The 20886-nt window shown below is 41.6% G+C and overlaps 2 protein-coding genes across 4 annotated transcripts in view; one reads left to right on the top strand and one right to left on the bottom strand.

Moving 5' to 3' along the window:
• Window positions 1-20886, top strand: part of VEPH1 (ventricular zone expressed PH domain containing 1) — a 102000-nt gene that overhangs the window by 14076 nt on the left and 67038 nt on the right. For all 3 annotated transcript variants that reach the window (XR_008825216.1, XR_008825217.1, XM_056358809.1), the window contains exons 5-7: window positions 1765-1939; window positions 15782-15948; window positions 17494-17703. Coding sequence is in view for 1 of the 3 variants with exons in the window: in XM_056358809.1 (XP_056214784.1) it covers window positions 1765-1939; window positions 15782-15948; window positions 17494-17703 (552 nt within the window). In the remaining 2 variants the exon portion in view is untranslated. The remainder of the gene's footprint in view (window positions 1-1764; window positions 1940-15781; window positions 15949-17493; window positions 17704-20886) is intronic.
• On the bottom strand, window positions 5668-11417 carry PTX3 (pentraxin 3). The gene is made up of 3 exons (XM_056358810.1): window positions 11051-11417; window positions 10118-10651; window positions 5668-7013 (listed from the first exon to the last, which is right to left on the bottom strand). The coding sequence occupies exons 1-3, from the start codon at window positions 11196-11198 to the stop codon at window positions 6400-6402; spliced, it is 1296 nt and encodes a 431-aa protein (XP_056214785.1). The 5' UTR covers window positions 11199-11417; the 3' UTR covers window positions 5668-6399.

Below are 20886 nucleotides of genomic sequence, written 5' to 3'. Positions count from 1 at the left end.
CTGCATAAAGCTCTGTTCATTTTAAGGGCTTTTCTCATGGAAGATGCAGGTTTTTGTCATATGACAGTTGCCACAATGAGCCATCTTGACACCTAGGAGCTGCTGCAGCCCCATCTTCCTTAGAGGCTGGCAGAAAGGGACTGTCCTGAAGCAAGTGCAGAACTCTATTGCTTGGCAGGTCTCTGTTGCGAGGAAAAATCCTTATAGCCACTTAGCTTGGCTCATTTGTATTGGTTGAGTAGCATAATGCAACCTTAATTAGGGTCAGTCCTGCCCTCCGTGAGGCTGATGGCAAAGGCACTTACTGCTGATGGAGGCAGAGCTGGCCTAGGAGGCAACATGGCAGGGTATATGGCATAACAGATTTGTTATTTCTCAGGACTGAATATATTTTTTCAGTGCTGAACGAGAATGAGCATGTGTTAAGTACGGACTGCCTTTGCACTATTTTTTTGCTTTCTGAAACATCTGGGCTCCAGAGGTTGCTTGCGATTTCAGATGCTAATTAAATATAATCATATTGCAGGATTATTTTCAAAAACAATGATGTACTCTAGTTTCAAAGAGATGTTAAAAACTGAGTGAAGAAGAGAGAAAAGCACTGATTAAGGAAGCTTCAGAGAGAATGTAGGTCCTCAGTTACACATTAACATATCCTATTAGTTTCAAGGGCAGTTATGTCTGGGAATTTAATGTGCAATAGATGTGTACAGTCTCTGCACACAATTTCATGTATACAAATAGTTGCAGAAAACCTTTTTTGACCTTAATGTCGAAACGTAAGTGTACGTGCAGGTACCCCCAAGACTGGTGAAGCTTGGTGCCATTTTGAGGACAGAAGGTAGTGGTCCTGAAAAATTTCACTTGACCCTGGTTTTCAGAGAAATTGTCTGGAGTTTAAAAAAGGAGAACTTAATTATTACAGGAAAGTTGATGATGAATACTAAAGCTATTACCTGGTGAGCAAGTCTCCCAGTACATTTACTTATGTGTACGCTTTTCCTCATTTCACTGGTTTGCCTTTTGATTTAGTTCCAGTGGCTTAGCATGAGATCTGGTTCTGGGAACAGAGGAGTCCTTTCTTCATGTAGTCTCGGCCAGCACAAAGATAGGCTAAAACTCAAGCTTGTAACACGCTTCAGTTTAGAAGAGGGAAGCTGTGACTTCTGCTGGTGAAGGTTTACCCGTACTTGAAATTGTCTCCCTGAGCCTTGACTGTGCATTGGGCTGCCCTGCTTGGGGCTGGAGGTTGGCATGGGGCACGTTACTGTGGTGGAGGAATGAAAGGTGGCAATGCCTCTGTTACAGCAGGGAGCAGTGTTTACCAGTCAACAGCACTGAGTGACTCTTCCAAGGTGCTTCGTATGCTTTGGAATGAAAATTCTCTGTGTGGATAATGGATACGGCTTCTACCATCTTCTCTGAGCACCAAACAAAAAATGTCTTGTTAGAAATGTTACAGCAGTTAAATGTTAACTGGTACACTTCATGCCATGTGTTCTCCTCCTCTTGCAGAAGACAAAAATAGGTGCATTATTAGGATTTTGTGGTGCAGTAGTTTCAGATTTCCTTACTTGCTCTTTCTTTGAAGTCTGCCTTCAGTGGTGTTACCAAAACATAACCTTTCTTGACATGTTTTTCATGCTCCCTCCCCTTCCCCCGTTGTTTTGATTTTTTGTTTTTCTACTCTGATCAGCATGAGACTTTATTTTAATCATTTTTTTCAGCTGCTTATTTTTCAGTGCTTTTTCATGTTTTTTACAGAATTACAATCAACCTCCGGTAATGGCCCTAGCTGTTCCAGTGGCAGTGAAATTTCTTCAGAGGGGCAATAAGGAACTGTGCAGAAACATGTCAAGTTATCTATCCTTGGCTGCAATCGCTAAAGCAGATCTGCTGGCTGATCACACAGACACCATTGTCAAAAGTGTCCTTCAAGGTATGACCTTGCTGAGATTTTTTGATTTAGTCCTTCAGCGTGCCCACCATTAGATTAGTTAGGCTGTATTAGGCATATACACATACATCCTCATACATGTTTTTTATGTATAATGTAGTTGTTTGTATAAGGCAGACATATAGACTATCTATAAACATGTGATAAAACATGTGAGAGCCAATCTAACAATAGACTATATCAAAGAAGACCTTTCAAGAATATGGGAAGTTACTGAACCTTGTTGACTGTGGAAGTTTCTTTATAGATTGGATGACCCATGGGGCAGGAAATAATCTGTATTGCTAGTGTACCGCACTAATGGACTTCAAATTATAAGCCATGATAGGAGACACCAGTTACTGGGCTCTTAGCCTTTCTATTAGTGTTATTGGCCATACTCCAAAATATAAATGGGGATGAAATGAATCCCATTCTGTGGCAAAATAGTCAGATGTAAGATATAAAAGCTTTTGTAGTGGTTCTTTAATTTTGCCTACATTATTAGCTTTATATAGAATATTGTTGCTGAACTCTGTACAGTTTACTTTTGTGGTTTAAAAAGCCAGAAATATTCATACTTCTACAAAAAACCGTCCAATTTAGTTGAAGTAGTAAGGTTCACAGTATTTGTTGCAATAGAGCACTACTGCAGTAGTAAAATCACTGTTTTTCTTCAAGTAGGGGTAGCAGCATAAGTAGCAGTAGCTGTCTAATTATTCCAAGAACGTTGTTATGAAGATGTTAAGCCTTCAAATTAAATGTGTGCATTCTGTATTTATTAAAAAACATAGTGTATTATGGAGCAGCAGCTAAGATAGAAAGTAATTTTGTCCTTGAGACATTATGGAAAGGGTTTGCATATTTCAGTCTGCTTTGTTTAAGGAGGAATGTATAATAAACATGATAAATATGTATGAGGTATGTGATAACATTAATTGAGTAGAGTCCAAGAACAGAATATTGCTAACAACTTATAAAGCCACATGGATAATTCTTTTAAGACTTGTGACATTAGTGTTTATGTGTTAACATTGTGCATTACCACTTGTAACTCAGTACTGTTAATTAAAAGAAATAGATTGAAACAGATTTTATGGTATAGCCATAGGTTTTGGAGAAGTGATACGCACCCACAACTGAAGGTTTCATCGTGACTGTGCCTGAACAGTTTTGTGTATTTATGTTATTCTACCAGCAGATGTTGCTGTGGACATCAGGTTTGGAAATTGGAAGAGAGCACTCTGAATAGGCAAAGTGCTTTGCTCTGCATAGTGGCTTAATTGCACTGTAGTAATTTGTATTTCGGGCATAAAAAGGTTGGTTTGCAGCAGGCTAAGAACCACGCTTAAAGACTGTGTGTTTGCTGAAGGGAGAAGGGAAGCAAGAGGATAAGCTGCTAAGGATGAATTGACAAAGCAGCGTGCAGTCAAAGGGCCTTGTTCTGGTGCTGCACAGACAGGGCTCAGCCTAATGGCACCAGCGAGACTGACAGTAGACTTTGGCCTGTTGCCCGTGGGTGTTTGAGAGCTAACTGGATTTTTTGATTACTTGGGGCAACTGTTTGGCTGCATAATCGGTTTCTTATCTTATTAGTTAAAAAAGAGTTCTTCAGAAAGAGTGTTTAACTACTCTGTTCCAGTTAGTGTGAACTCAGCTTCTAAACATGCAAATGTCTGTACTGCGCCCTGATGCTGACAGGCGCCGTGCTGATACCTTCCATCAGCATAAGGGATCAGGCAAATTTATTCCAGTTTCCAGGGGACAGCAGCAAAACTACCCTGCAGTCATCTTTGTAATCTGAGAGTCCCATGGCTGCTCCACCTTCCAGAGGAGCTCAGGCAAGGGGTGTGGATGTTGCATTCGGCAGAGAGCAGAACTGGGCTCAGCAACTTCCTCCCAGCACGCATGCCTCGCACTTGCTCCTTCATTTCTACCTTTGTAGTGCAAGAGCAGTGGGTTTTCTGTAATTAGAGTCCGAACTTCCCCAAAACAGTGTTTACTTGGTGTTTTCCAAACAGGCAAAGTAACTGTTGACAAAGAAAAATATAGCTAAGCTGGGAAGGAAAGGGAGAAGCATGCTAATGGAGGTGACTTGTGGTGCTGGGCAGGAGGGGGACTAAGCTTTGCTAGTCCGCAGAGATGATAAATGAAGAGCAAAGCAGTTGGAGAGAGGAGAGTTTTTCAGCTGAGTCAGTGAGAATGAGAGGACTGGCTTTGTATTTGGTCACCTGCCAAACCAGAACAGAGATAGAAGAAAGTTACTTCCAAGACAAGGCATTTCAGGTATGAGGTATAGTAAGAAAAGTAGTCGGGGAGGACTTCTGGTAATCTTTTTGAGGATTTTGCTTTTTCTGCTGTGTTTCATAGACATTTGTTTTTATTTAATGGAGGGCACTGTATGGAAAGAGGATTTGAGAGTGGTTTTGCCCTTGCACGACGTTGGGACCTCAAGTGGTTTTTGTAAGTCTGAAGGTCTGTTTTCTGACTGACAGCAGAGGAACGGAGGTAATCTTTCATTGTTCTGTAGTTAAGGTTATTTGCAGATACTATCTAGTAAGGGATTTTTGTTGTGCTTACTACTAAGCATTTATAATTCAGATACATTTTTATTGCAGAGTAATAGGAGAAATTCCAGCAATTGGAGTGGTTATTTTTTACCTTAAATAAACAGTGTTGCCAAAACTTTGGAGCAGGTCATATAACTTTAGGTATGATGCACAACCCCCCTGAATGGCTTAGTAATGTGAAAATTACCTTGTTACAGATTTTTCTTACTACTTTTGTATTATGGAAGGATCTGGTAGTTGCATCATATTCAGGAATAAGCATGGCAGCAACATGTCAAGAAACTTTCCAAAGTGAGTTCTTAGGACGTCTGTAGAGAATGAGAAAGACAGAGAAACATGTGAATAGAGCAGAAGGGTGGGCTGCTTCCAGTGGAAATAAGAATTGCTTTGAACAAGATGTTTTTCACAATAACTTGTTCAGAAGCTTCATCAGGTAGTGAATAATTGTTCTTGTCATAAATGGTTACATATCCAGCAAATGACTGTTCATCATTGTCTACTTCTGCTCTGTTTTCCACACGCAAATCACCACCTGTGTCTTGGCTCAGTGCATATGCTTCTTATGCACTGTATCCAGCCCTATATTTTTGCTGGATTTCAGATAAGCTTGTGAACATGAGAAAAAGAAAGCTACTGCCGCTGAATATTCATCAATTCTGCCTTGTACAAACCTCCTTTTATCATCAAGCGAGTTGGTTACTTTGGATATCTAAAGGTATCTTAAAATGGAGTATGTTCTTCTCAGATGGCCAGCATTGAGCATGAGGTAGCGATTGATTTACTTTATTTTATTTGGGGATATTTCAAACCCAATCCTTCCTTCAGCCTCTAAGCGCTGTGCTAGCACAGCCTCAGGTCACTGCACATGTGTCAGCATGTCAAAGCATCTCTTCCGTACAAGTGACCGTGCCCTTGTGGGAGAACTCCTAGAGTGGCAGATCCTTGCACGTGGCAGCATTCACAAGAGGGATTGTTATCATGACAGGTCTTTATAGCTGTCTATGGCTAATGCTTGGATTTCAGTCCTCTGAGGGTCTCTCTGTTTGTATGAGATGTTGCTATTTATGTTCTTTTTCTTTTAGCAGCTAAAACTGCACGATTCAAACCACAGAAAATCCCCAATTGGTACTTTGAGTTTCAGTGCATGAGAAGTATGGAGAGTTTTAGTTTAGTAAAGTGTATCTTTATTTACAGAGCATCTTTACAAAAATAATTTCAATAAAATTATTACAAAGTCGATTTACAATATAATACAGCTGTGTTTTCTCCAAATGTAACATCAGATTATGATGGGGAATATTAATTTTATATGTTAGGTCAATCCATGGCATAAATAATGCTTTAAACAAGGAGCTAGTTTTGTTATAGTCTACAAATTGCTAACAACGATTAATAAACAGCACATTTCTTGGTTTATGTGGTTCCTCTGTACAATTCACATTAGCACTATGAAAACCAATGACTGGAGGAACCTGGCAGATGCGCAGCCTTACGTCTGTTCTGCAAAGACTGGTCAGCCGGAGAAGTTTGCTTCAGCAGGGATACCAGGAGCGCTGTTCAGCTCCGCAATGCCCACAGCGCCTTTCACTTTGATGCATCAGAAAACACGTGCTAGAGAGACAGTGGCCATCTGACCTCAGGAACAGGTTTTCCAAAATCATGCCTTGATGTGTGGAGTTGTGTGTGGGGGGGGCTTATTATTTTTCTCAGTGTTTTGCCAAAACAGCAGAGATCAAATCCTGTTTCCATAGTATCTCATTTTATAAACTTGCAACACTAATTTTCCTTGGGAATTCAAGAGACATGGGCTGCTACAGCTTTGTTTACTCGTATGTATTGGTATTCAGTCTTCGTGAAATACGTTCTCTACTTTAGAAACTGTCTTGCCAGAATTTAAGAAATGTACTGGGCTCCCCCGTACAGCAAAACTTCTGTGACTCCCCACCCGATGATGTTGCCCCTGGTACTGCATGCATCTTCTTCACTCTGTGCTGCTATCTCTTTGGCACTGAGCACTCTGTCCCACATGTTAAAGCCAGTTAATTTTCCAGAGAAGGCTAAAGCTTCATCAAATCCACCTCCAACACAGCACCCATTCCTTTCTTGACCAATCTGCAAAATCCCTCCATCTGGAATGGTGTGAGCATTGGCAATGTCCAAGGCACTGGCTGCAAGCTCTCCCTTCACCCACAGGGATGCAGATCCGTTCTCCGAGCTCCAGGAGCTGCAGAGATGGATCCACTTCCCAGGAACAACAATGCTTTTGACAGCTAACTTGTGTTGATCACCACCAACAACAAGCACCGCAGACTCCCGGCTGAGATAAAGCTGGATTTCATATGGATTTAACTTGGTTCCGTAGGAGAAGACAATAGTTTTGTCCAAAGCCTCGGTCACCTTGATCCAGATACAAGCAGTAAAGGAGTGAAGGTTCATTCCAGCAGTTGAGTGAACGCTCCCAAATATCTTTTTTGAACGCATGGGAAATAGAACCGCTGTTTCACACCCTGAAAAAGTTACAAAGATTGTTAGGTAAATAAAACCTAGTCTCTTTGTACATGCACAGTTAGGACCCTTGACATATGCTTGCTTCTGGGCTTCTCAAAGGGAGCCGAGAGCTCAGCTCATCCAGTGGGATGTAGGAACCCACCTATGGGGTGCTGTGAAGAAGCTTCCAGATCTGATGGATGAATTTGCCGAACACTATGGCAAAGGGGCTAAGGGCTAGTCAGGCTGCAGGAGCAAGGCTTGGCTCTTCTTGCACTGCAAATGTGTTGTATTCTGTAGTCTTGTGCTATGCGAAATGACGTTTAGGTTTAATGCTGCCTGTCCTCCCTGGTGCTTGCCATGGGAAATTGGGCTTCCCTGAGGGTCTGTGTGGGGCAGATGTCTTCTGTTCTGACATGCCTCCTGGGAGAGCTTCTCTTTTGCTGGGTTACCTAGAGAAATTAGTACTTTGTGTTGGGTAATTACATTGGGTAGTCCTCTCTGTTTCATTTAGGTCTTGTTTTAGCCTTGTCTCCTTTTTCAGTATGAAGTGATGGAAATGGTAATGTTATGATGGGAATGGGTTCAGTGATCTATCAAATGGCAGGTTTAGATACTGTGCCATTCCTGGGATAGCAGTGTGAAGCTGCTGCTGTGGCAGGAGAAACAGAGCTGCTGGGTAGCTGTCACGAGCAGTTAGGCAGTGTCCCACAGTTGTCTCATGGAGAACTGACTGGCAGAGGAGAAGGGGACAGGGGCTACTGCGAAGCAGGCACAGGGAGTGTTGACAGAAGCATGCTGGGATGTGTGTTTTCATTATCATGACTTCCTTTTCCAACTCTGCCTTTAGGGCTGTTGGTCGGTAACTTTCATGTGCACTGGTAAAGCATGGGAAATGTGTAAAAGACTGATATTTTTTTAAATGGTTCATCTCTCATCTGCAATTAATCAATATGTTGATATATAGAAATTAGTTAAAATCACTAACAGAACTTAATGAAACTTGGAAAAGTAACTGATGATCACTAGACCCAAGCCATTTTTGGTATTCTCTGTACTGTTCCCTAGTTGTATATAACTTAATATTCTAGGCGGTACAGGCGAAAAGGCAGCCCCCTTCTACAATTAAGCTGGTTCGCTTCCTGTTCAAACAAGTTAGAGGATCTAAAATGTCTAAACCGTGTGTGGAAATTTCTGCTTCAGTGCATGAAGGACTCTTTGTGTCCTCCAGGATTGTGCTGCTGTGTTATTTCATAGACTGCTTCCCTTCAACTTTGAGAAGATTTTACATTTCTTCTTTGGCTTTTTTGAGGAGGGGCGGGGGCAGCCAACAACTGTTGGGATACTCCTTAAAATGCTACTTGGGAACACTATTGTGAAAAAGCTTTTAATTAGCAAGCTTTCAGGCTTTATTATCAAGGCCTAAACAAAATTAAAAACAGCCTCACTGAAGAACAAAAAGTGTGATTAGGAAGTCCCTGAAGAGTATGGCTGGCAGTAATTCAAGATGTGAGAAATTGAAGTCAGTTGCTAAAAATTCCCTTGAAAAAAAAATTTCCAGAGACATGCTCTGGAAGTACTTTAAAATGTATCCCTTAAATTAAAAATAAGAATATTTGTATAAAAAGTCATGTAGGAACCAGTGGAAAGAATCTGGATTTCTACTGGTGAGACTGAGATCCTTAACGCTGATCAAGTTTGTTACTCTCATCTAGTGCAGAGTAGCTGACTGCAAGGCTGGCCGTGTTACAGGAGGGAGATAAAGAATGAGCTCATGCTTTCTGGAAGGCAAGATGCGTGTGTTTGAGAAAAAAGGGATATGCTGTAAGATCTACTCCTGTTACACAAAGATTACTGAAGTGTTATGACAAATAAAGGAGTAAAAGCAATTTACTTATAAAGCTGAATCCATGCCCTGCATGAAAGGATAGATTCACATTAGATTGTAAAATGCTTTGGTGTAAACTACTGTTGTGTTTGTATTGCAATAGGTTTGTGTATGTTGTTGCCTTTGCTTTAGCAATTATGAGAAGCACCCCTTGCTTACTTGAGTAAGAGCTCAGCGCTGGTGGTACTGCTAAGGGTTGCTGGCAAGGCTGGTGTAACTGCACCCCTAATTTCCTATTCACACACCCCTGCAGGATTCTGCAAGTGCAGATTTCTGTGGGGTTTTTAAGCTGCAGTAACTTAGATTTATGGAAAAAAATGGTCATTAAAGACATGTCAACATTTAGATGACATGTGGTGATAGCTACCTGGTAGGCAGAGTTGTATTCAAAGTAGTTATGTTGTGCATGTAGCAATTTTGCACCCCCACTTGAAATAGATGGGGGTATGATTTCCCTTCCCCAAGTTGCTGTAGCTGCTTTTTGGGTGTTATATTAAAGTGCACAGAAAAAAAAATTACATAAAATTTGGTACATGAACTCAGCTTTCTATGACCACCTCACTTGCTGACCAATGCAAACATTTTGGAAGGGCGGAAAAAGACCCAAAAAACAAAACACCACCACCACAGTGTTACTAATTTTTCCATGCTTGAGGAAATATTCTGTGCTGACAGTTGCATGCAGTGAATGTGCCCTCCCTGCTGCAGGAAGCATGCTTAGCTGGTTGACATCAGCAGTGTGTCCTTGGATTTAGATCTGCTCTTGGGCACTTGCAGTTGGTGAGACAATGTTTAGTTTAGGAAGAGGAAGGACACATGCATGAAGACAACAGGAGAGCTCAGTGGCTAGTACATAGGCATAGGAGTTACCAGCTGGGAAGGTAAAAGGTAAGCAAACATAAATTGTACATTTGCAATATGTTTGCTGCTCTCTGGCATTCATTTTGATGTGGGAGAGCCTGCAGGACGTGGGATCCTAGCTGCATTTGCCCTGTGTAAATGACTTTGAACACTTCTTTGATCCCACGCTGAAAAGTTTGGTGCCTGTTTTTTGAGATCAGTTAATGGGTTCCCTCCCTGTATGTACAGACTGCTCAAAGCTGCTTTGGATTTAGATTCATAAGATTGCTTTGGAGTTGCATGCAGAGGAAGGTGCTTAAGAGGGGTGTTTATAGGATGTCTGTTTGGACAGGCCCAAGGGAGCTCTCTGGTAAAGCATAGTGCACGTGGACTTACCTGCTGGCAGTAAGTGCTGAGCTGCCCATTTCTGCGATGCCTTCAGTTCAGCTCTGGTTTGCTGTAGCTCTTTCCACAGAGAGTTCAAAATGAGATTGTCTCCTCTGGTGGGACTGAATTTGTCCTGCTGAAAAGCTGTCTCCTGAGCCTCTGCCTCAGACCTCCTTAGCCAAGTGCTCTCCAGGCGGCTGAGCCTGCTGGACATGTTGTGGCTCAGCAGCAGAACATGCTCAAGAACCTTTCCTTGCTCAGACTCATGAAGCCGCTTGGCTTCTTCAGCTTGGTCACTGTTCCTCACAAGCACCTGCTCTACCTGTGACACGATGTGGGAGGTGACTTTTTCAACTGCAGCAGTGAAGGTGCCTGCGAGGTTGGTGGTGAGCTGGCTCAGCTCTGCTTTCAGGGTCTGCAGGTCCACCTTCAGGACCTCATCCATTGCCTGCAGCATCATGTTCTCTTTCATCTGCGAGTTCTCAAGCATGATGAAGAGCTTGTCCCATTTAGTGTGCTCTCGCTGGCAGTCGCATGAAACAGCTGGAATGGAAGATACAGATGTTGCTATTCCTTTGTTACTTACATTTTTAAACAGAAGTATTTGACAAAATCTTGCTCTGTGCAAAGCTTAAGTGCTCCAGACTGTCACTGTGTTTCCCTCTATTATCAAAACAAAAAAGTAAAATAATGTGTACAATAGCAATTCTAAAACTGTGATCATCAGTCTCTTGCAGGAAGACTGAAAAATAAAGAGTATAAAGTAAATTCCAAGGCACACCATCCAAGTGCTTTAGCACTTGCTGTCAGTAATAATCTACTGGTGCAAGCACATGCTTCTTTGTCTGGAAAAAAAATATTGTTTGTAATAACTGCTTCAAGAGACAAGCAACAAGGAATGCAATTCTGCACTTAACACAAATTTAGTTTAAATCTACTTACTTTCCTCTGTACCAAGACCTGGACCTTCAATTTCATTATCCAGATTCACATACATGAGATCATAGTCATCATCTTCATCCAGAACAGAAACAGAAGCCCTGAAAACACAGAACAGTGTAAGCAGCAAAAGTATTTCTTGGGGCAGCATTCTCTAGCTGCTTCCTGAAAACAGCTGGGCTGTCTGGAGCTCAAGTCTAAGTCAGACTTCAGCAGAGACAAGACTGCGAGTGAGATGCAGTGAGCCCCTAATAAATGCTCCGAGTGCCTCGGCTTGAATGAATGAGCAATGCTAGTGCCAGTGTTGTAATAAGAGCACTTCTGACTGTTGGTTTTGGCCGGGAGGAGAAGGGGGCGTGCAGCTTGCTCAATTCCAGCCTTCCAGGTTTGCACTGGGGGAGATGTGCTGACTCGTGGAGGGGAAGAAATGGGGAAAGCTGCTCTTGCGAGCTGCCGCTTCCCCTCCCAGAGCAGATTGCTGTAACGTGCAGCAATGCGAGGGTGAGAGCGGGGGATGAAAATCACTTGGAGTTCACAAGCCTACAAGCGCAGACTGCATCAGTTATGTTATTTTTGTGTTGTTTCTGGGAAGGGAAGTGTTCTCTGCAAACTAATTTTGTAGTTGGTATGTGCCAGGGCTCTGGAGGGGACTGGTAGAAAAATAAATATACCTGGAGTTGGTTTGGATACACTTGTGTAGTTTAACCTAAATATTGTAGCTTTTTTTGATAGTGATACGTAAAACCTTCTATTATATGCAAACAGCTTACTGCTTTAAGCAATAAAGGAGAACTTGTAAAGACAGCTTGTTAAAAGTTTTGCTTTTCTAGCCCTAATTACCAGTAACAACATCATAACTATGTGGATAATATGTTACTGCTACTATCTTGTTTCAAGAGCACATAGATTAGCAGCTGCATGATTAACTTTCTGTTAACTTTGAAAGAACAAAACAAGGCACTTTGGGATTAGACATTAATCTAGTGCCAAGTATTATTGTTATTGGTGTTAATCTGTTTTAAATTCTGGAAAGTTTATCAGTTCAATGGGCCATTAATTATTTCAGAGATGTATTGCTTAAGTGAGATTAGGGGTAATATGATGCAAGTTATATAAAGACTATGAAATATTCAGAGAATACTACCAAACCCCCACATAATTGTATGTAACTCGTAATCCGTGTTCCCTTTCCATGTGAGACTCTGGTTTAGCCCCTTATTATTGCATGGGAGTGTGTAAAGAGAGCCCAGCATTTCTGTTCTGTCTCATTCTGTTTCTGACACCTGGGCCACGAGCGGGAGGTGCAGCTGCACGCGGCAGCAGAGGCAGCGTGCGTGGCCTCAGCCATCGCCCTTTCTGCGGTGGGGACCAGGAGGGGCTTTGCAGGTGTCACCTTTTCCCGAGGAGGCAGGTAGGGCTGGAGCTGCCTGCCCTGGGGGTGCGGAAGGCTGCTGTGCTGCTGCACCAGATGCCTCCCAGCACCCAGCCTTGGGGTGCAAACCTCTGAGCTACCTGTGTGCTGGGCTGCTGGCCACGGGACTGTGCTGTTCCTGTGGGCCAAGCTGTCTCACCGTTTCACCCTGTGGGTATACGGTGTTCCAACTGCTCTCTTGCAAATGCAAATAATATATTGGTTCAACATTACTATTTATTAGAAACCTCAAAAGTTTGGTGAAGTAGAAGTGAACGTTTTCGGGGAGATACGTGCCTAACTTGACTCATTCCAGGGAAAAAAAATAAGTCTTGGTGCACAAACTTTTATCTTTGAATACTCAGTTTGTAGTGAATGTCAAAACGCTGCTGTATATAGCTTCGAGAGCTCCTTGTTGGTTGCAGTGTTGTTGTGGTTTAACCCCAGCTGACAACTAAGTACAAAATTATATCTGTCCTAAGCCGAAACCAGGACAAGTGTGCTACCAGGCTCATTGTTTTTTACAAGCCCTCTGCACTGCTGGGTTGGGCAGAGCAGAGACTGAGCACAAGGGAACTTCTGCAATTCGCATGTGCGGGGAATGTGGCCAAAGTGTGCCCGGGGCACAGTCCTGGGGCAGCTGGGTGGGCTGGCACCATCGCAGCACACTGAGGTGCTTCCTCTTGCTGTCCATGCCTCCTGCCTCCTCCCTGCCTGGCTTGCAGCCAAGGGTGCAAAGCCATGGAGTGTCCCCAGCTGTACGTTACTTTCTGCCTGAGTTGCATAATTCCCAGTGTGTGGTCTGCTTGGAAAGTCTGAGAAAATCTAATCTGGAAAGTATTGGGGGTAAGGGTGGTAGGGGAAGGAAGAGGGAAAGAAGGTAATTGAGGAGTTGAGTATAATGTTTTTTCCATTCTCAGACAACAAACATACTTTTCAGGCTCTTAGTTTAGACTGAGACAGATGAAGCAAGATGGAAAAAAGTGAATTACTTGGGAATGGGCACAATAATCACTTCTGCCTGCCTGAGCTCTAAGAATCAGAAGGTTGGTGAGCTGCATGTGTAAAGCTGCATGTAAATCCCTTAGAAACTGAAAAGGTGTGACTAACAAATGGCAAGAGTTTTATTCAATTAAAAGCAGTTCCATGATAGTGAGTTCACTTGAATATCACTCCAAAGTGATGGGGTTGCTTCTAAATTGCCTTTGATTTTCATTTATCTTGGTTAATGAATATAAAGCTGGCAATGTTTGCTGTAGGGAACTGCCCAATTTGCATTTGTACAAAGTATTTTTATGCAGAGAAGTTTCATGGCTGTTATCCATCATGTTGTGTCAAGTCAAATTGCATCACTCCTCTAGTGCATCCGATACTTAAAATGCTTGTTTTCTCAGATTGCATAATTAGTCTTACTTTCTAGATACCTGTGACAGGAATCCTGGTTTAGGCAATAGCGTGTCTCAGATTAGTGGCTGTCTTTTGTTGTTTAAAGCTGTTAGTTTTTGTTAATCTCTGCTGAATTCCTTCCCTCTGCACTTTTACAGCTGAGATGATTTTGCCCATCCAGGAGCATGGGAATTTCTTCTTTTGCAATTGTTACCATTGCTGAAATTCAACTGGAGCTTAAGGGCTCTGTTCCATGTGGGCAGAAATCTTCCAGTGGAAGCTAAATGTGTGCAAGTGCAAAGAAAGGACTTATTTCTGTAAGCACTAAATTATCCTGAGAAGAAAGTAATTTTTAGTGTATTCGGTTACAAAATTTTTCAATTTCAAACTCTAATTAAAGTCTAGAGAAGTTCAGGTAAATGCATCCTCTCACAATTTTGGTCCTAACTTTGGGTGAATTGGTGCTTTGTATGAATCCCATGATATGTTAGTGACACTTGTAAAAGTGGTGGCACTTTTTATACATATTCACTTGTAACATCAGGAAGAGATTTGCACAAAGAATGTGGCTAGAAAATGGTCAGAACAGAAGAGCTTGCTAATCTGTTTAGGGTAATTAATCAGCAATTGTATTCCCTTTGCAACTGGCCTTTCTGCTTTGTCTAATAGCAAAGAACAAGACAGAAATTCACTGTGTCCATGGGAGTAGAGGTGGGCTCTGAACCTTGCCTTTAGCACTGCAGCAGCTGTACAGAGGGCTCAGAGCTGCCTTCAAGAAGCCAATGGTTCTTCAAGCAGAGTAAATGGTTCAGGATAAGGTTGCAGAAGTGTGGCTGGATGAATAGTGTGGAGGTGCTCTCTGAATCATAAAGACCCCTTAGGGATCGTTACAAGCTGGTCGACTAAAAGTTGTCTGAACGTGCAATGAATTATATCTTAGTTATTTGGCTCAGAGGTGATGTTGCAAAACCTGACAATATCTTGGGGTACGTTTTCATATCTGGCAAGAGCACGATGTGGTCCAGTCTGAACCATATATCCTTTTCCTACCATCCATGAAGTGACCTGCTTATCTTCCAAAATTACAAGGCTCATATTTAAATGGGAGAAAAAGCAGCAGGCCAGAGAGCTAGTTCCTATTGGAAACCAAATCCAAAGAGACCTTAAGGACTTTCGGGGGTTTACAAAAAAGAGCTGTGCTACATTGCAATAGGCAGATGTTTTCCATATGTTGTTCAAGTAAAACTTAAATATATTGAGGCAGGCATGTACAGCGATGTGAAGTTATATATTTTGGTATGAGCCTGGGTTTCAAATTGAATTTTGCACAGACATCTTAAGAAAATGTGTGAGAGAGTGTTTTGTATATCTTTGTCTGTCTGCAGTTGACTCTTTCTGGCTCCTTTCTATTCCTGGAAGTGGCATCCTTAACTATTTATGTTCAAATTTACTGTCATGCATATTTAGTTCTCTTAATAACCAACTATTCTTTCCATATGCTGCTTATTTAATTTGAAAGTCTGAATCTCAACAAAAGAGAAATATAGCTTTTACATGCTTTCTAGCTGCCTTTTTTTTTTCTTTTTGGTTAATTTAAATCACACTTGGATTGGTCTAGGATTCCACAGAGCATCATCCAAATCTGAAAGCTCATTAAGAAGCCTTGTACTTGAGAATGAACTATAATTAATGGGATTTTTTTTTTTTTTTACATCTACATTGTTATACTTGCCATGATTCATTCTTTTTAGGTTGTTTATTGGGCTTCTTGGCCCAGTATATATTTTTCTACAGTGTGTTTTAGGCCTCCCAGGTTTTGTACTGATGACTCTTCAAAACTGGTGTCTCCAGGTGTGTGCTGGTTTTCTAGGGCTCTCTCCAGCTGCAGGGTATTGCCCAGCAGTCAGTCACCAGTCTCTTATTTGCTCTGTTCTCAGGGAACTCGATGCTGCTGCGTGTCCTGCCTGCTCTGTACGAGAAGCAACCGCAGCTGATAAACCTCCATCTGAGGGAGCTGGTGGCACTGATGGCTCAGCTGGATCAAGCCGAACAGCACCATCTTCTCAGGCTCCTCCAGATTGTGGCTAGGAGAAAAGAACTTGGGGTAAAACAGTGTTTGGAATATCCTACTGTTAAATGCTGCATCTCCTTTTGGAGGAGTTTGTTTCAGATGATTTGGCTAAGCCTGTCCTCGAACAGTGAGGGGTCCAGTAACATGCATGACAGTGCTTTCCTATGTTATTTCCCCCTGAATTCTTTAATTCCATTCCAAATTCTCCATACATAAGATGAACCATAAAGAGAACATATCAATGACTCTGCTGGACCAGAAAGTTTTGTTAAATTGAAAATGTTTTTAACTTTTTTGGCTTTTCCTGTCAGCTGAGTATGAGTTCCTGTAACTATGTTACTGTTATTCCAACATATATATATGAACCGTATTAAATTACATATCAAGGAAAATGAAAATTGATTAGAAGTGAGCTGGAGATGAGTTATCTAAGGCAAAATATATCATGCTTTGGAAATTGCATGTCACTGACAGCACTCAGTGCGTTAGAACAAGGCACAAAGCTACCTGCTTTGTGAATTTATAAAATTCATAAAATCTTTGGAAAAGAAGAATCAACAGTAGTTAGTATTTTCCCCCAGGTAGCCAAGGAAATTTTGTTGAAATACAAACTCCCAGACGACCTAGAACTCGTTTCAGAAGCAAGGGCCTTGTCAGCTGGAGGGGCCTGGGGTGCACCGCTGGCTATTGCAGGGCTCCACGCTGGAGACAACATGTCTGAACTTGTTTTGTATTCTCATTATTACTATTATTATCATTTATTACTACTAACAATTGATTCAGCTACTCACCTGCAGTATTTTGCCAGAGCAGTAAGTATCAACTTGCTAAAACTGATAATCCTCATAAAAATAAGAGAATGGGTCATTTTATGCTCTGTTCCTGTGTTGGAATGTCTTTTAAACAGATGCAACAGTTTCACTGAATCAGAGGTACATTAGTGCGCAGTGTGTTTATACGAAAAAATAATTATTCAGTAGATAGTTGTATACTCTGCATCCTGTTTGTGAGATGATTTTAAGGACTACATCCTCAGCTTCTTGAAAATTATGTTGTTACAAGAAATGACAACTTGCCTACAGGATTTTTTTGTGCAATAAGGATGATGCCTTTTATTTTTTACTCTGTTCCAGCTATTAACCTGGTTACATTATTTAGTTTCCAGTGGAAACAAAAAATTTCTACTAGTACTTTAATTTGCTATATCATTGGGGAAGGCTAAGTCTTAGGTTGTTTTAATCAAGAAAGTATAGGACTGGCCCAGAGCAAGGGAAATATTTGGTGAGGTGATTGTTTTTTGTCTTTTTTTAACAATTGGGCATTTCCTTACTTATATATGCATAACTGCAATATTTCAAGGCTAGAGCTTACCCTTATTCCATATGTTGAACTGAACTTTGATTGACCTCAGCAATAGCTGTGTGCAAGGGTCAGCAAGGGTGGAAAACTATTTTACTGAATCGAAGTTGGGTGTTTTATTTTTATCGCTGTGATACACAGTACCTCTTTTGGTTATATATATTGTTTGCAATTTTTAAAATTATATTCACAAATTGTTTCTGTCTGACGTTTTAATAGGTGCTGAAAGAGTGTATACCACTTCTATTTGGCCACCTGAGAGACCCTAACCATGGTGACATTATTCTAAACATACTTATAGAAATATCTAGCTATGAACCAACAGCCTTAGCTGCTTTTCTTCCAATGTTGAAAGAAATTGGTGAGAGTTTTCCAAGTCTGATTGGGCAAACAGCAAAGATCTTTGGAGCTGTTGGACATATTGATGAGGTAAGCTTAAAAACTAAGTTAGTTGGTTGGTTTTGGGCTTGGATTGTTTGAGGTTGTGTTGTTTTGGTTTTTTTCCTAAATCTTGTGTGAAGTAATACATCTAAGTATTCCTTTCTTCATGAGTAACCAGACTGCCCTACCAGAACATATTCACAGTCACAAGACCATGGTAGGTCTAGACTATAATACCACCAACGTGGCTAGGAGAGCAAGTAGCGCAAAAATGAGACATGGTGTTTTAGTGACTGAGACCACCCTTCGGCCTCCTAACCAAGGAACAGGCACGTGGTGAACAGGTTACTGGGAAAGAAAGAAACTTTGTAGAAGAACTTAAGGTGCATGAAAAAGGTGAGTACTTACATTCTCATAACTGTAAAGATAAATATGTAAATTATTATTCTTTACTGTATAGCTCTTTCTGTGCCTGTATGGGTTCTGTTTATATGAATTATCCTTTTATGGATGGCCAAACCTCCCATCTGGTAAAAGCACAAGACTCCCGTTATTCCAGGGGCTTAGCTAAGCGAGGTTGCAGCATACCTATACGTGCAATGAAATGCAGAGAAAAGGAAAAATGTATTTTGCACACCCTTTGTATGTTATCTTATTTTAGATGCATATAGCCTTCAGGAAAGTTGTAATCATGTAGTGAAAGACAAAATTCTTCATGTAGTGTAATCCAGATACTTTGGCTTTGTAGCTGTAGTTAATTGTATACTTCTGACGAATGTCTTCATAAAGAAAATGCTCAGTGGTGATGCCGGGCTCAAGCTTCATCACAGGAACATCTTTGTTTGGGATCTGACCCAACGTGAACATTATGCCTAAAAAGGATTTACAGTGACAAACTCCTAAAAAAATTAAGGGAGTTTCATGGCAGTATAATGAATTTGCCCTGAAGTTTTTGCTTTAGTCATAACTGTGCCTGTCTGGATGCAGGAGCAACGTTCACATAATCCAGGTGCTGTGAACAGTCTCAAACACACTGTGTGTACAGAAAATGTCAGGCAGCTGTCAGGCCCCAGAGCCCTCTGCGCTCCCCAAATACCAGCTCTGATGAGCAGCCTAAGGATCCCTGTGTCCCCAGCAGCAAGGGATGCCACTCATGAAGATCCGATGTTACTCTGTCCTGCTGGGACAGGGACATGCCTTAGACCCCAAAAAGACCCAGCTTACCCTGCTGCTATCCCCAGTTCCTAAAAATACAGCCTGGAGGAGATTACCACCATGAGCTTCTAAACTACCCGATTGCTTGAGACCTTGGGTGTCCTGAGGACACCAAACTGATTAGACTTACTTATGACACATCATGATTTTTAATGAGATTTTATTGTCATTCCCAGGTATGAGCTTATGTGTCTTCCACCACTGTTAATAGACATTTTCTTTCCACCTCAAATCACAGTTCTGTAAAAACAAAAATAATGTTCTCCTGAGCTCAAAGAGTTTTCTGGTAAATAATTCAAATTTTTATGACTGTGACAAAACTCGATTATATAGCAGAAAATGAATCCCGTGTAATAAATCTATTTGCTGGAGTGTGGCACTGATGCCTGCCATACAGTAACCTGGATAATTTATTTTGGCAAAGAGCCGAATCCTGCAGTTTCTGTGTCCTTTCAGCAATCCTTGAGGCAAAACTTGCACTAAGTCAACTGGAGTTTGTCTGCATAAAGGCTAGATATTTTACTGTAGGTTTTGCCTTTGAGTCAGACTTTTTGGTTGTCCTTCCTTTGACTCTGCCAGAGGCCAGTTCAGAGGGAAAAGGGGAGAAGTTGCATTGTTTTGCTGTGCAGGGAAAAATCCTCCATATATTCATCTTCTGCCTTAAGATGATAGTTCTTCGATTTACTTCTGCAGATACAGATAACGATGTGCTCTCATCAATGATAGTGGTCATTGGAGAATCTCCAGAGAGGCTTTTGTCTCCAGAGAAAATAGCTTCTTCTGGCCCCTAACCAAAGTTAGTCCCTTAAATCTCGGGAGTGAGGGTTGTTGGGGGGGGATTAGGCTCTGTGCCTTGTGCTGCAGATTGCCAGCAGCTGTCAGTGCGTTTGGGCAACAGCTCTGCTGGGTGATGAAGGATCAGTGGTACAACTTGAAGCATATTGCCTGACCCAGTGTAGGCACATCAGGCAAACCCATCGCAGGTGTGTGTTGTGCCCTGCTACATGTTGCTGAAGGTAAAACAAGACACGTGAGAAATGCAAGGAAGTTTAAAGTGAAATTTCCCTTTGCACAACCTTTTTAATAATTCAGAATTGTTCTGGTAATACTCTTAGGTGAGAGAGTAGCGCTGATTTAAATGGATATTGTGGAGTTGGGGAGCCTGGTGGGAGGCAGGGAGAAGCCATGTGGGGCAGGAGCAGAGGGGCGGCAGCAGCCCCTCCACACTCCTGTTCACTGGTGCGGATGGGGTCCGTGCAAGCCTCGTTGCACTTGTTGCAATAAGGCCAATCCTTTCTCCTCTGCTGCTTAGTTTGGAGTGTGTATTGGCTGGGTGATGGATGTCTGATCGTTGTAGGTACTGCACAGGAAGACATATACTTGCTATTTCTACAGATCTTGAACTTGATATTCATTTTAAATGAAATTAATCTTGTAAGAATCAAAACCAGATTTGGTTTGACTTTATAAATCTGATTTCTGTTGTGGGGGTGGGGGGGTGGAGAAGCCAAAAATCACGTCGAAGACTGAGCCAAATTAAGCTGCTTGTTCTCTCCTTGTTTACTTACATCCCCCCCAGCAAGATTTACTTTTATAAGAACTGTAGGTGACCACGCTTAATTCTGCATTTAGTACTTAATAGTCAACATCTCCTAGAAGCTTTACAGCTTATAACTAGCTAATCCTCAAATGAGCACAGCTGGGATAAGAAGGATTTAATTTGGATTCTGTATTTTAGTGCGTTGAACCAGCTTTTCCCATGCGAGTGTCTCTGAAGCTCCTTTTCTGTGATACAAATTTATTTTGCCTTTTGTTGCTATTGTTTTATACTGATACCAAGAATAAGCAAGGAACCAACTGGACTTGTGGTGTTTCATATATTGTTGGAAATTACAGGCTATAGCAAAGTTCACAAAGAAATGACTTGCAGAGCATTTTCTCCTTCTATTTTTTTAAATCTATTGGCTTGTGCAGATGCACGTAGCTACCAAGTGTTACATATACAGCCTGGGCAAG

The sequence above is a fragment of the Falco biarmicus genome, chromosome 13 (assembly GCF_023638135.1).
Source record: "Falco biarmicus isolate bFalBia1 chromosome 13, bFalBia1.pri, whole genome shotgun sequence".
NCBI classification, from domain to species: domain Eukaryota; kingdom Metazoa; phylum Chordata; class Aves; order Falconiformes; family Falconidae; genus Falco; species Falco biarmicus.
This window is presented reverse-complemented; position numbering and strand designations above follow the sequence as displayed.